Genomic DNA, 14264 nt, shown 5'->3' with positions numbered 1-14264 from the left:
GAAGATCTTGACCATCTGATTTTCGGTGACTTTTTCAGGCTGATGTTCCCACCAGTTTGTTGCTGTTTTAATATGTTTATAATTTTTGCACAAATTCCAATGGATCATTTGTGCTACTGAATTGTGCCGCAATTTATAATCAGTCTGTGCAATTTTTTTACAGCAGCTGAGTATGTGATCAACAGTTTCATCAGCTTCTTTGCAAAGTCTGCATTTGGCATCATCAGAGGATTTTTCGATTTTGGCCTTAATGGCATTTGTGCGGATAGCTTGTTCTTGCGCAGCCAGGATTAGTGACTCTGTTTCTTTCTTTAATGTACCTGTTGTTAACCATAACCAAGTTTGTTCACTGTCCACTTTATCTTTTAATTTTTCCGGAAATTGGCCATGCAATGCTTTGTTCTGCCAACTCTCCATTCTTGATTTTATCACATCTTTTCTGTATTCTTGTTTCGTCTGTTGGGCCTTCAGAAGATTTTTGTTCTTTACTTCGATTAATAGATGTTCTTGACTTTCTTTTAAATAATCAGCCAGTGCATGTTTTTCTTCTTCAACTGTTTGCTTCACTTGTAATAATCCTCTGCCACCTGATTTTCGGGGCAGATATAATCTATCAGTATCACCACGTGGATGTAAACTGGATGGATGGATGGATGGATGGATGGATGGATGGATGGATGGATGGATGGATGGATAGATAGATAGATAGATAGATAGATAGATAGATAGATAGATAGATAGATAGATGTAGTTGACATCCCTAATATGTTGTGGTCCATGGGGTTGCTAAAAGTCAGACACAACTTAATGACTGAACCACAAAATGTTTTAACGGCAACACAGAGAGACCTAAGGAGTTTCTTTATGAAGCTATAGAAACTGATGCCAGGGGCCTTTAGTTGGGGCAGACAAAAACCATTCAGACAGGCCAGTCAAATCCCACCCCTCCTCTTGGTGCAGTAAAGTTCTTTGGATCCAGAATTGATCGATTTCCACTGAGCTCCCTTTTGCTGTCCCCACTATGGGATGTAATCCTCAAACGTACAAAACGTCAGTCTGCGAACTCCAGGGGAGGGGATTAAAATCAAACTAACATCAGATCCCTGGAACCACCATTTTGTCCCTCTCCAACCTCTAAAGTGAAGTAATGAGATAGATATGGCTCTAACAACGTCCTGGGTCTGTTTGGTCCAACCCACGTCACAAGTTCTTACACATCCATCCATCCCCATCTCTCTCTCTCTCCTCTCTCCCCCTCTCTGCCCTCTCTCTCTCTACGTGCACACGCACACACACACACAAGATGACTTTTTAAAACTATACTCTGTGGCCCCCTGATCCCATTTTCTTTTCAGACTCAAGGAATCCTAAAAGGACCTACTGTGTTCAGGTGAAACCCAGCAATTATTTCCACATCATTTTCAAACCATGCACTAACTCAAAAACAACAACAGTCATTACAGAATGGGTTCCTGTAAGGTATCGTACTGGAGACCTTTATAGTTGGAAGTGCATTATTTTTTGACTGCAATAGAAATCTGATAGATTTTGGTTCTAAAAAGTCATATTCCTCATTTTTTCTCCATCTTTAATGTGCCGGTCAACATGATTGATAAATTTTATGTGTCGCCAGACGCTAATCTCTCCGACTAATTGGAACCTGCAACTAATCTCTCCTTACAAACCCATCTTTTAAGTTCTTGGCAATTGTCATCGATCCAGTTCAAGTCACTTCCTAAGGGTTTTATGGCAGCGCAGTCTTCATCTGCTTCGCCATCATTAGCGGATCGATTGGGATTGCCATTGGCCCAGTATCTGAGAAGAGAGAGAGGGAGGGTTGGTGTCATAACTGCCATCATATGCTCCAGTTTCATATTTGCTAACTGCCGGCCTGCCATGAACTATGAGGGGAGGGGCCGGGAGGGAGGGGGGAAAGCTAACGACTCATCATAGCTTCCAGAGTCACCATCTCAAGGTCAAAGGGCTGGGAATGGAAGACACAGTTCCCAAAACAATTTATTCAAATATAATTGGACAATAAGAGATCAGCAAAGGGGAGAAACTGGATAGGGAAAGTTCAACAGGAAAGTGTAGCGTGTGAACGTCAGCTCTGCCTTTGCTATACTGTAATCCACTTGGCCTTTAGTAAAGGAAATGTCTCACACCGAATGGAGTCGAGAGTCATTCTTACTTAAGGAACCAAGTTGGGCCAGGACTGACAGTTGGATTTCTACATGCAGCAAAAGGAGTATAAAGATGTTGAAAGGAACGACAACAAGAGTGGAGGTGGAGCTAAGAAGGTGTGGAAAACGTCTGAGGGACTTGCCGCTCTTCTCCCCACTGCTGCCCCCTGTTGTTCACTTTCCAAGGCAAATTAGTCAATGAAGGTTGGCAGGATCCCTGGAGATGCAAGATCAAGCCAATATGTGCTGCTTTGGCCAGAATTTGGAGAGCTCGCTTGCAAAAGAGAAGAGGACCAATTGCATAAGGCTGAGGCCAAAACCTTTGCCCCATGCTGAAGCATAGATGGCATTGGAGCAAGAATTGGCACAAATGAACTGGGTCCACACAACATTAGGCGAGGTTGGGTTGTTCATGGTTCAATCTGTTGGAAATCCAATCTATTTCCTCAGCAGGTTACGTGACAGCAGGCCACTGTATAAAGCCATAATATTGTTGATTTTATCTGGATTACAGGAAGCATGCGTAAACTCTATGCTTAGCATAAGCTCTGTTAGCATTAAGCATGCTCTGTAGCACCCATGCCAATCTGAGCTGCCTGGGGCCTAAATTAAGAAATTCATTGAATTAAGCTACGTGTTTGAAGTAAGGGTTGAGGGGTTGACTTCAAACGACCATATCCTGGACACTCACTGTACTATTAATCTGGAACCATCCGACCACTCCCACTGGCCTTCCACATTTTCATCCGTTAGGCCAATCCAGGCGGACTCGTTGAGCTTTGAAGAGATGTACTTCTACAAAGACACAAAAATGGAAAGGAAAGGGCAGCTTCACAAAATGGGATTCCACACTCAAGAGATTCAGTTTGGGTTTGTGTAGCCGCAGTGCCTAAAACGAGCAACGAACAGTTCACTATTGTTTGCCAAAGAACTCCGTTCTGCCTGAAGAAACATCGGCTCCATGCTATGTGTGATAAGGCATATCACGATTATGAAGATGGGACACAGGGGCTTCTACCTTTATACCCAACCCCTGTTCAATGGGAGCATGCCAAGAACATGGTTAGCAGCAGAGGTGGGTTCCTATGGGTTCGGCCCAGTTTGGTATGCTGGCCTGGGTTGCAGAACCAGCAGCGACCCAGGCTGGCCACTCCCCTGAACTGGTTCCCCGGTCACCACCATCATCGCCACCGTTTTTTTTTTAGTTCTGCGCATGTGCAGAAGAATTTCCATTGAGCTGCACATGCGGGCATGCAGTGTGCGCACACGAAGCGAACCAGCAGTAATGCCGGTTGAAACCCACCGCTTAGCAGCCTTCTGAGTAGGGAGTGGGAATCAAAGAGTTTATTCTGAATGGGTGACATTTTGGCCTGTCACTTCTGATCTTCTAATTCAGACCCCAGTGCGTAGAGTGTCCTGGTCAATTAAGATACAAAATAACAAGAGTTGGAAGAGACCTTGGAGGTCTTCTGGTCCAACTCTCTGCTCAGGCAGGGGGCTTATCCCATTCCAGTCAAATAGCTGTCCAATCTCTTAAAACCCTCCAGTTATGATGCAACCCCATTTGCAAAAAGTTATCAAACACTTGTGCATGGAAATTTAAAACAATAGCAGAGAAGGATAGGAAGAGGCCAGCATTGAGCCAAAATGGACTGCTGTGTTGATAGCCCCCAAATATGAGAAGGAAGAGAATAATAATAATAAAAATAAAAATAAAAATAATAATAATAATAATAATAATAATAATAATAATAATAATAATAATAATAATGCCATTAAGGCCAAAATCGAAAAATCCTCTGATGATGCCAAATGCAGACTTTGCAAAGAAGCTGATGAAACTGTTGATCACATACTCAGCTGCTGTAAAAAAATCGCGCAGACTGATTATAAATTGCGGCACAATTCAGTAGCACAAATGATCCATTGGAATTTGTGCAAAAATTATAATATTAAAACAGCAACAAACTGGTGGGAACATCAGCCTGAAAAAGTCACAGAAAATAAGATGGTCAAGATCTTGTGGGATTTCCGCATACAAACCGACAAAATACTGGTGCATAATACACCAGACATCACACTGGTTGAGAAAAATAAGGTCACAATCATAGACATCGCAATACCAGGTGATAGCAGGGTCGCCGAGAAGGAACATGAAAAAATCGCAAGATACCAGGACTTAAAAATCGAAATTCAACGACTATGGCACAAACCAGCAGTGGTAATTCCAGTGGTAATTGGCACACTGGGTGCTATTCCAAAAGCACTGGAATTACATTTAAAACAGTTAAAAATTGACAAAATCACCATCAGTCAAATGCAAAAAGCTGCACTGCTTGGATCTGCACGTATATTACGAAAATACGTTACGACGTCCTAGGCCCCTGGGTGGGGCCCGACTAGTAACCAATGCCAAATCCAGCGAAACAACTGGCCGCTGTGATACAATTGTACAATAATAATAATAATAATAATTGAAATTGAACATGAGGAAATTCTGGCAAATTGCAAAACCCAAAAAACAATATCACAAGCGGAAATAACTGATATTCAAGACACAACTAAATACATTATAGTAGAACTCCCAGAAGAAGCCCTAGGGGAGGAAATAACATCACCACCACTAGAACCAGTTATCACTGAACCAACTGATGAACTAACTCAAAAACAAAAAGAATTGAAGGATAAGATCATGGAGCATTTTCTGCTTAATGAAGAAAGGCAACGTTTACCATCACTAAAAACTGTGCCTTAGAAAATTTTGGCCCCTATCATGAAAATGATTAATGCAGTGTTTTCAACAATTGAACCGGGATCCATCTTGGAAACAAACCAGTTAATGTACAGCGCAGCTGTAATAGTCACTAATGAACTAGGCATTAAAATCAAAGTACCTAGTCACACAACAGAAAAAGCATCAAAGCCAAAGTGGAAAATCCGATTAGAACAAAAAATCAAAAAATTAAGGGCAGATGCTAGTAACTTAAAGAACATGCATGAGCAACGGCTTAAAAACAACAAAATCATAGATCGGCTAATCAGAAGATATAGATTGGATACAAGAAACATCAATGAAGCTGTAGAGATTGTAAAACAGCAGATAACAGCAACAGCTAGAAAAATTGAAAGATATGAGGCACGAATCATCCAATATAAACAAAATCAGCAATTTCGACCAGACCAACGGCGTTTTTATCAAAGTCATAATGTGAATGGTGACACCAAAAGTGAAAAACCAGAAAAGCAGGCCACAGTTGAATTCTGGAAAGAATTGTGGGAAAATGCAAAGGACTACAACAAGGAAGCAAAGTGGATACATGACTTTGAGAAAAGCATTGGCAACAAACAAATGCAAGTATTAGAAATAACAACTGAGATGGTCAAAAATTGAGTTAAAAAGGTAAAGAATTGGACATCACCTGGAAAGGACCAATTACATGGTTTCTGGCTCAAATATCTGACCAGTTTACATGCAATATTGGCCAGGCAACTGAATGAAATTTTACAAAAGGGCCAAATTGATGAATGGTTGACAACTGGAAAAACATACTTGATTCAGAAAGATGCAACTAAAGGAACAACACCTGAAAACTACAGACCAATAACATGCTTGCCAACAACCTTCAAATTACTCACAGGCATTATTGCAGATAACATGATGGATTATTTGGAAACAAACAACATCTTGCCAGTAGAGCAAAAAGGCAACAAAAGAAGGAGCAGGGGCACAAAAGATCAGCTTCTAATTGATAAAATGATATTAGAAAATTGTAAGAACAGAAAAACGAACTTGAATATGGTCTGGATTGATTACAAAAAGGCATTTGACTCACTGCCACATAGTTGGATCATAAAATGCTTAGAAACAACTGGCATTAGCAAAAATATTACATCCTTTACTGAAAAGGCGATGAAACAATGGAGAACTGAGTTGGCAGTAGGGAATGAGATCTACGGAATGGTTAATATCAAGCGAGGAATTTTCCAGGGTGATTCACTTTCACCTCTTCTCTTCATCATCGCAATGATCCCACTATCAGTAATCTTAAAAAAAATGAAATTAGGCTACCAAACAGCCAAAGAAGCTGAAAAAATTTCGCATTTACTATATATGGATGATTTGAAACTCTATGGAAAGTCAGAAATAGAAATCCAATCATTGACAAACACAGTCCGAGTATTCAGCACCGATATTTCAATGCAGTTTGGCATGGAAAAATGCGCCACTGTATCCATAAAAAGGGGCAAAATCACTGCATGTGAGGGAATTGAAATGCCCAATGGCCAATTAATTAAATGCAAAGAAAATGAAGCCTACAAATACTTAGGCATTCTGCAGTTGGATAACATCAAGCATGAAGAAGTAAAAACTATTGTCAGACGAGAGTACACCAACAGAGTTAGGAAAATTTTAAAATCTAAATTGAATGGTGGAAATATAATCAAGGCCATAAATACCTGGGCAATACCAGTTATAAGATACACAGCTGGTATAGTTAACTGGACACAAGCTGATTTGGACCTTTTGGACCGAAAAACCAGGAAACTAATGACAATGCACTACAGTTTACATCCACGTGGTGATACTGATAGACTGTACCTGCCCCGAAAATCAGGTGGCAGAGGATTATTACAAGTGAAGCAAACAGTTGAAGAAGAAAAACATGCACTGGCTGATTATTTAAAAGAAAGTCAAGAACATCTATTAATCGAAGTAAAGAACAAAAATCTACTGAAGGCCCAACAGACGAAACAAGAATACAGAAAAGATGTGATAAAAACAAAAATGGAGAGTTGGCAGAACAAAGCACTGCATGGCCAATTTCTGGAAAAAATAAAAGATAAAGTGGACAGTGAACAAACTTGGTTATGGTTAACAACAGGTACATTAAAGAAAGAAACAGAGTCACTAATCCTGGCTGCGCAAGAACAAGCTATCCACACAAATGCCATTAAGGCCAAAATCGAAAAATCCTCTGATGATGTCAAATGCAGACTTTGCAAAGAAGCTGATGAAACTGTTGATCACATCCTTAGCTGCTGTAAAAAAATCGCACAGACTGATTATAAATTGCGGCACAATTCAGTAGCACAAATGATCCATTGGAATTTGTGCAAAAATTATAATATCAAAACAGCAAAAAACTGGTGGGAACATCAGCCTGAAAAAGTCACCGAAAATCAGATGGTCAAGATCTTGTGGGATTTCCGTATACAAACCGACAAAATACTGGCACATAATACACCAGACATCACACTGGTTGAGAAAAATAAGGTCACAATCATAGACATCGCAATACCAGGTGATAGCAGGGTCGCCGAGAAGGAACATGAAAAAATCGCAAGATACCAGGACTTAAAAATCGAAATTCAACAACTATGGCACAAACCAGCAGTGGTAATTCCAGTGGTAATTGGCACACTGGGTGCTATTCCAAAAGCACTGGAACTACATTTAAAACAGTTAAAAATTGACAAAATCACCATCAGTCAAATGCAAAAAGCCGCACTGCTTGGATCTGCACGCATATTACGAAAATACGTTATGACGTCCTAGGCCCCTGGGTGGGGCCCGACTAGTAACCAATGCCAAATCCAGCGAAACAACTGGCCGCTGTGATACAATTGTGTAATAATAATAATAATAATAATAATAATAATAATAATAATAATAATAATAATACCGAACCTGTTCTTCCTCATTCAGGATAGAGATCAAGTGGGAATCTCTGGAGCTGCAAAAGTACTCAGCATCGTGCCAGGTTTTCCTTTCATTTGCTTTTGAAACATAGTAGAGATTCCAGCCTACTAAAAGCTTCCAGTTATCATTAATTTTTGATCCTTTTTTAAACAGAGCTTCTAAGAGGAATTAACACAAAAAGAAAAATATACGTTAGCAGATTCTGCGTTGAGCGATTTCAATTTTTGCTTCTAACTGCATCTGTGGAGCATCATTGGGGCTCTATTTTATTTTATTTTATTCGTGGTATTTAAAATACAGGGTATTATTGCATGAAAAATATTTATGCTACTTTCTAGTAGGTTATTTATTTATCACTGATATTTGTTTGTTTACATATATATAACCAACAAACAAAAGTTTTTTGGGTTCATCTATAATTTTTCACCTTGGAAGTAAGGTGGGCTAAAAGACCTAATTATGGCTAACAGTTCTATAGTTCATGTTTAATATCAAATATTCTGATCAAAGTTAGGTTTTGCACCATTGGCAGAAAGCAATTGCTGACAGTTGCTGAATTGGCAGTAAGTATTTTCATGCATCTGGGAACAAGTCGACCCAGACAGGGAGTTTCCTGTTATCTTGCAAAAATATGTCCTGTGTTGTTTCTCTATATGTCACACATGATCTATAAGGCGCTGACCATGTATATTCTTGGAATAGTAACCGATGACCATCTGGCATAGACATTTTTGGTTCCTCTCATTACCTTATATGCTTAGATACTGCCTCTACAGATGTTGATGTAATTTGCACTATAAATGTATGTCTTTAAGAACCTTTCGGGGTTCAAACTTTTTATGCTTGTTTGGCATGTTTGAACCTGCGCATTCAATAAACTTTTCCTATATTGCATCGCTTGGCTTCGTTGTCTCTTCTTTCCACTACAGAAGGGTCTTTTAAGAGATGCTGCTTTAAAGCAGCCTTCAGCACCAGGACGAGGAAGGAGGAGGAGGAGAGGAAGATGAAGAGGAGGAAGAGGAGGAGACATTCAGCATCAGAGCTTTAGTGTCTTACATTTGGGGGGGATAAAAGGTGAATTCATAGATGTTGAGGTGCATACAGATATTTATGGTCTACTTTACTACATTGGGGTAAAATGATAAATTATGACATAGCATTCTCTTTCAAAATTCACTTTCAATACTTACCATATTTCTTTTTGTCTGCAGCAAAGCCATCTTCAGATTCCTTGAACAGTTGTGGCATTCTTTCTACTAACCTTGAGACCTTCAGAGCTAAAACCAGATGTAATTCGAAGTTGGTTTCCTGTTCCACACTCAAAACAGACACTTGCAGGAAGAAACTGGCAGATTTAAAGGCATTGGAGTGGCCTCCCCCCTCCCTCTCCCCCAAGATCTAGGCAGCTGCTATGACAATTGGGAAGATAGGATTATTTCCGAGCAGTCGAGCATTTTGAGGTTTCTTTTTGAACTTCCCAGTTTGGCCAAAGAGACCTAGAATTACCTAAAGAAGAGAATATTTGTAACTCAGGATTGAACTGCAGGATCCGGAGTGGCCTCTGGGCTCTTGTTTTCTAGAGATAGTTCATTGCCCAACTAGATATTGTCTTTAGTGCTGAAGATGTTAGCTAGTTGGGTAATGACATTTCTCCCAAAAACCCATCCAAGCTCAGAGAGCACCAAGGACTCCACAGCCCTCGAATCCTCAGATGGCTCCCCCCACAGGTGCTGCTTAAGGTTTCAGAACTCAACCAGGGTTGCCACTTGCTGAAACTCTCAGAGTCAGCCGCATCCCAATTAGTGGACTTGTTGTCCCACTGCCCATCCCTTATCCTCAGAGCTGGCCTGTAAGTTCAACATCCTATTCTGCTGCCTTTTGAACTGTTACCCTTCCCCGGCTTTGCTCTTGTCTTTGGCTGTCCTAACAAACCCTCATTAAAAGCAGGCCAAGTTAGGTCCTTCCCCTCCTCATTCTAATCCCAGCTTACTGAGTTGGTATCACTTGACCTCCTTGCGGTGGTCAAAGACTTTGGGGGAAAGGTGAGAGTTGCTTTCAATCATTGGAAAAGTGAACTCTTTGGGGTTGAAGCAGAGGCAAACACTCGGCAAAGAGAAGCTGCCAGGAGGTGCTTCATAAGCCTCCCTGTGGAGGGCAGAATAAGCCTAGCGCCGGTGTTGGACAAGATCCCTCGAACGAAGGAGTACCGGTAAGCCTTGTGTTATTTCTGTGCCAAGCAGAACTCAGCTCTTCTTACCAGCTCTTCCAACCACGAGGTTACTTGGCAGGATGCGCCTTTAGGAAAAAGGTCTCCTTTCCTCTTCCTTGGTCTCAAAATAGGATTGTGGTTCCAAACTAGTCAGGCCCAACTCAGGACCACCTTTTGCACTTACCATTCTCATTATGCTTGATCTTTTCATCCCTGACCCCAATGGACAAAGTAATCCTTAGCTTTTTCATAGGCTCTTCATAAGGACTCCAGTCTTCCGCAAGCATTGCATTGTCTAAAGCGATTAAGACACACAGAGGTTATGAAGATGCCCTCTTGATGCTTGGACCACTGCAACAACTTCTGAAGAGCTTCACATGGGAGAAGGTTAACCCAGCGAGACTGGTTCCCCAGGGCCTGAGAAAGTTATTTATCCCCCTCGATGACTGTCACGCTAAGAGATGTCAAAAATTCAAGATGGAAGTTGGAACACAGTGCCTGACAAACAGGTGAAGTGTTAATTGTACCAATGTAGCCCCTATCTTGTCTTTTATGATGACACCTGTGGACATCCCTGCACACACTGGATGACAGAGCCGGCCTTGGGTTAGGGTTGGGACTGGCTTGGTTGATTCACTGATTGCTTAGTGCAGGGATGTCAAACTTGCATCATCATGGCATCATGTGACATATCGGGACGTTTCTCTCCTTCGCTAATCTGGGTGGGGTGTGGCCAGGATGTGACGCATCTGGCCTGCGGGCCACGAATATGACAGCCCTGGCTTAGTACATTTCCAATAATTATATATAGTCCATCAACAGACCCTCTTGTATTTGAATAATTTATTTCTATCTTGTGTATTTTATTAGGCAAAATGTGTTTATTGACATTTCATTAGATTTATGTGGCCATTAAGCATATTTGGACAACTTGTAATATCATTTAATCGTGCTATAGTCCGTGTGTCCATCACACTTCCTCAGTGCATTTTTTTTAAATGTATATATTTAAGAAGCTTCTAGGTATTTAAGGCCTAGAGTTCACATCCTCAGACGATTTTCATCATCTGACCAAATGAGGATGAGCTTCTGTGTGCCTTTTCCTAAAATGTGTTGGTGAGAAACATCACAGGCATTCTGATGTTTTGATCCTGTGGACTAACACAGCTCTCCTACCACTGCTCAATATCTAAGCATTCCCTGAAGGAGAGAATTAGCCATCAATGACATCCATCATTGCCAAAATGACCCTGAACCTTTGATCAGAAGAAATGGGCTGACAGAGACAAATTAATTGATCGCCCCGAAAAGTACATAAAGTTCTAAATCCTAATGGGGTGGAATTTGGGGGAACTGAGACATTTCTAGATTACAGTTTGCTCCGCAAAGGGATTATAATTTGAATTGTTCATTTTGATTCAAGATGGGGCACATGCAGAGGTGGGTTCCTACCAGTTTGGTCCGGTTCGGCCGAATAGGTAGTAAAAATCTGGCGTACCTTTCCGAACCAGTAATAATGACACCCTGGCCATGCTCCTGAACTGGTTTCCGGTTCAACGCTCACTCACCTCACCCGTTCTCTGCTTTGCAGCTTGCCTCCCTGAAGCACTGCGCCTCTGATCTGTCTGGCAGGTAAGCCTGTGAGTCGCGGCTTAGCTAGCTGCTTCTGCCCCCTTCCCCACGATCCTGCCATGCTTCCCTGCCTTCCACATGACCTTCCCAGTGTTCCTGTGGCCAGCTTGCAAAAGCAAGCAAGCAGAAGGCTGCGTGGAAAGCAGGGAAGCATGGCAGGACTGCGGAGAAGGGATCAAGCGGCCTACTCTCTTCCCCATGGCCTTGCCATGCTTCCCTGCCTTCCACATGGCCTTATCTCCTGAGCTGGAGATTGGAGTAGAAGACCTCCAGGATCCCTTCCAACCCTGGTAGTCTGGATTCCATGAAAAGATCATGTTCACGAAAGGTAGTAGGGCCACCCAGCTTCTCTAGCTTCCAGGAAAGGAAAACATCATTTAGCAAGAAGAACTAAACTTACATGTTTGGACTGATGTTGCCAAGATGACTGTAAGGACTCCTGCGGTGATAGAAATCACGATCCACCAGTACTTGGTAGGGATTTTCATTATAGGACTTTGGTTCAGGTCTATCTTCTCATCAAGAGCTAGTTTGCCTGGGGGTTCTTCAGGCGCCATGGCTTAGAGATAAAGGGGAAGGAAACGCCAGTTAGATAAGACAGCAAGGGACAAAGGCCATACCCATAATCCACAATTATTGGAATGTGGGCATTGAAACCAAGACTCACAAATACTTAGCAGCCAGCTGGTTGCCCTTCCAGCATTGCAAGCATCATAGGAGATACAGACTAACTCACCAGGCAGCAGAGAACCTCGGAGCCTTCACAATGACAAAAACCGTCAGGAAGGCCACGCTTCTAAACTAGGAATGTGGGGTTCTGGCAAAGGCCAAGGACAGCTAAATGTCACCGGAAGGTCACAGATGGAGAAAGGACCATAAAAGTTGGGTATCAGAGTTCAAGAATTGAAGAACGTCTGAATAAATCTACACAGAAAGATGGTTTGATGAAGTCCACCAATCCTAGATTCCGTTCTTGAGCCCTTCAGATAATATCAGAGGACTAAGGGGAATGCAGAGAGACTCCGTTTTGTCCATTTCTACTTCATGAGCTGCACTAGTTACTCTTGGACCTCCGGGTGTAATTCAAGACGTTTGAAGTCATTTAATAATAGGACCTGAGAATTACGGGACATAGGCTCCCCAACTTCAAAGTTGTCTATATCACCAGATCGGCTCAAGTACAGGGGTTTGCTTCGGTTGCCCTCTGGAGAAGGGAGAGAATAGCAAGGATTTAAGAACAATTGGCAGCAGGTCAGGAGCATGGATGCAGCCAAACCAGACCTTTCGAGCCAAAAAAACATTTCCACCCAAAGAAAAAGAAGGAGCCTCAGCCTCCTGACGAAGTGAGAACATTTCCTGGTCAGCTCTCCCACTGAAGGGGGACAGTTGCTCCCTCGCAAGGCACCATTTGGCTAACCTGTACCTCCTCGCTGAGAATCTCCTTAGGCAGAGTTGCTCTTGGCTCTTTGGTTACTTGACTTCTGCACGTGGAATCATGTGGATCGAATGCTCCCTCTGGCCTGGCTTGTCTGCTTGCTCTTCTCTTCCCAGGTGAAGGCACCCTCTTTCCTGTGACTCAAGCAGCCCTCAGCCAAGCACAGCTGTGGGGGGATTGTGATGGCACTGCCAAGGGGGCAGCCTTGCAGAAGCAGCCCTTGGCATCCCATAGCTCACATCTCCGGACTGGCCCTGGATAGTATTATGTGAGAGAAGTTGAGTAGATTTTCAGGAGCTTTGGGGACTCAGCTGTCTCCCACCTTCCTCCTGAGTTGTGAGAGCCAGTTTGCTGTAAGGGTTCAAGGCACCGGGCCAGGAACCGGGAGACAGAGAGTTCCAGTTCTGCCTTTGGGCCAATCTCTGACTCTCAACCCCAGGAAGAAGAAGGCAAGGCAAACACCACGAAAACCATGTGGACTTGCCCCATAGTTGCCAGGAGTCAAGACTGTCTCAAAGGTGTACACACACACACACACACACACGCACACACACACGCACACGGTTTCTTTATATCCACTGGATTACTGCAGTTGTACCGAGCAGCCTTTCAACAGCAACTCTTTAGAACGTCTCACTCTAATCTCACAAGGCTCCTATCAGTCAGAGAGGCTATTGTTACTCCAAATATATTTTCTCCCAGAATACCAAGTTATGGTACTTAGGGGGTGGGGTGGGGGACAGGATTTAAAGGAGCACAGCACATAACCTTTGTAGGTTCACTTGCAAGCAAGCTTGAATCTTAACTTTAAAAAAAAGAGATAATATTCTGTATATTTCCTAATTGCATCTGGTTTTTACATTCGACTAATTTCTTTTCCAAACTGATTTGGTCATTTCTTGCAATTCTGAAAATGTGCTTCATGGCCTTTGCAATGGACTCCGTTCTCTTCTGCCAGTCAGAGACTTTTAAACACCAGTAGAAGAAAATTCACTATGAAATACATTTGAAATTCACAAATTAAGGTGCTGGCTTCTGGGGGTCAAAGAAGGAAACCAAAGGCTAAGTGCTGAATGCTGATTGGGCCCAGCTTCCAGCCAATGG

The 14264-nt window shown here is 42.3% G+C and overlaps 2 protein-coding genes across 3 annotated transcripts in view; one reads left to right on the top strand and one right to left on the bottom strand.

Annotated features, from left to right (window-relative positions):
- Positions 1 to 1611: 1611 nt before the first annotated feature.
- LOC148043731 (uncharacterized) lies at positions 1612 to 12282 on the bottom strand. Its single transcript, XM_087723844.1, has 6 exons — positions 12126 to 12282; positions 10278 to 10388; positions 9075 to 9161; positions 7873 to 8042; positions 2875 to 2978; positions 1612 to 1815 (listed from the first exon to the last, which is right to left on the bottom strand). The coding sequence occupies exons 1-6, from the start codon at positions 12280 to 12282 to the stop codon at positions 1650 to 1652; spliced, it is 795 nt and encodes a 264-aa protein (XP_087579970.1). The 3' UTR covers positions 1612 to 1649.
- A 1139-nt stretch (positions 12283 to 13421) lies between these two features.
- The window catches only part of LOC148043730 (CD209 antigen-like protein C), a 33137-nt gene continuing 32294 nt past the window's right edge, over positions 13422 to 14264 (top strand). For both annotated transcript variants that reach the window (XM_087723740.1, XM_087723738.1), the window contains exon 1: positions 13422 to 13678. The gene's annotated coding sequence lies outside the window, so the exon portion shown is untranslated. The remainder of the gene's footprint in view (positions 13679 to 14264) is intronic.

The sequence above is a fragment of the Thamnophis sirtalis genome, unplaced genomic scaffold (assembly GCF_051295495.1).
Source record: "Thamnophis sirtalis isolate CommonGarterSnake01/CBP01778 unplaced genomic scaffold, rThaSir2_p1.2 scaffold_10, whole genome shotgun sequence".
NCBI lineage: Eukaryota > Metazoa > Chordata > Lepidosauria > Squamata > Natricidae > Thamnophis > Thamnophis sirtalis.
The sequence above is the reverse complement of the archived record's forward strand: the minus strand, read 5'-3'. Positions and strand labels throughout refer to the sequence as shown.

Bases quoted from the DNA above. Each gene is read 5' to 3' on its own strand.
- LOC148043731 (XM_087723844.1), bottom strand. From the start codon at position 12,282: ATGGCGCCTGAAGAACCCCCAGGCAAACTAGCTCTTGATGAGAAGATA. The intron at 10,389-12,125 runs GTAAGTTTAGTT...TAATCGCTTTAG, and splicing joins GGCAACATCAGTCCAAACAT to ACAATGCAATGCTTGCGGAA. The intron at 9,162-10,277 runs GTAAGTGCAAAA...ATCTGGTTTTAG, and splicing joins GATCAAGCATAATGAGAATG to CTCTGAAGGTCTCAAGGTTA.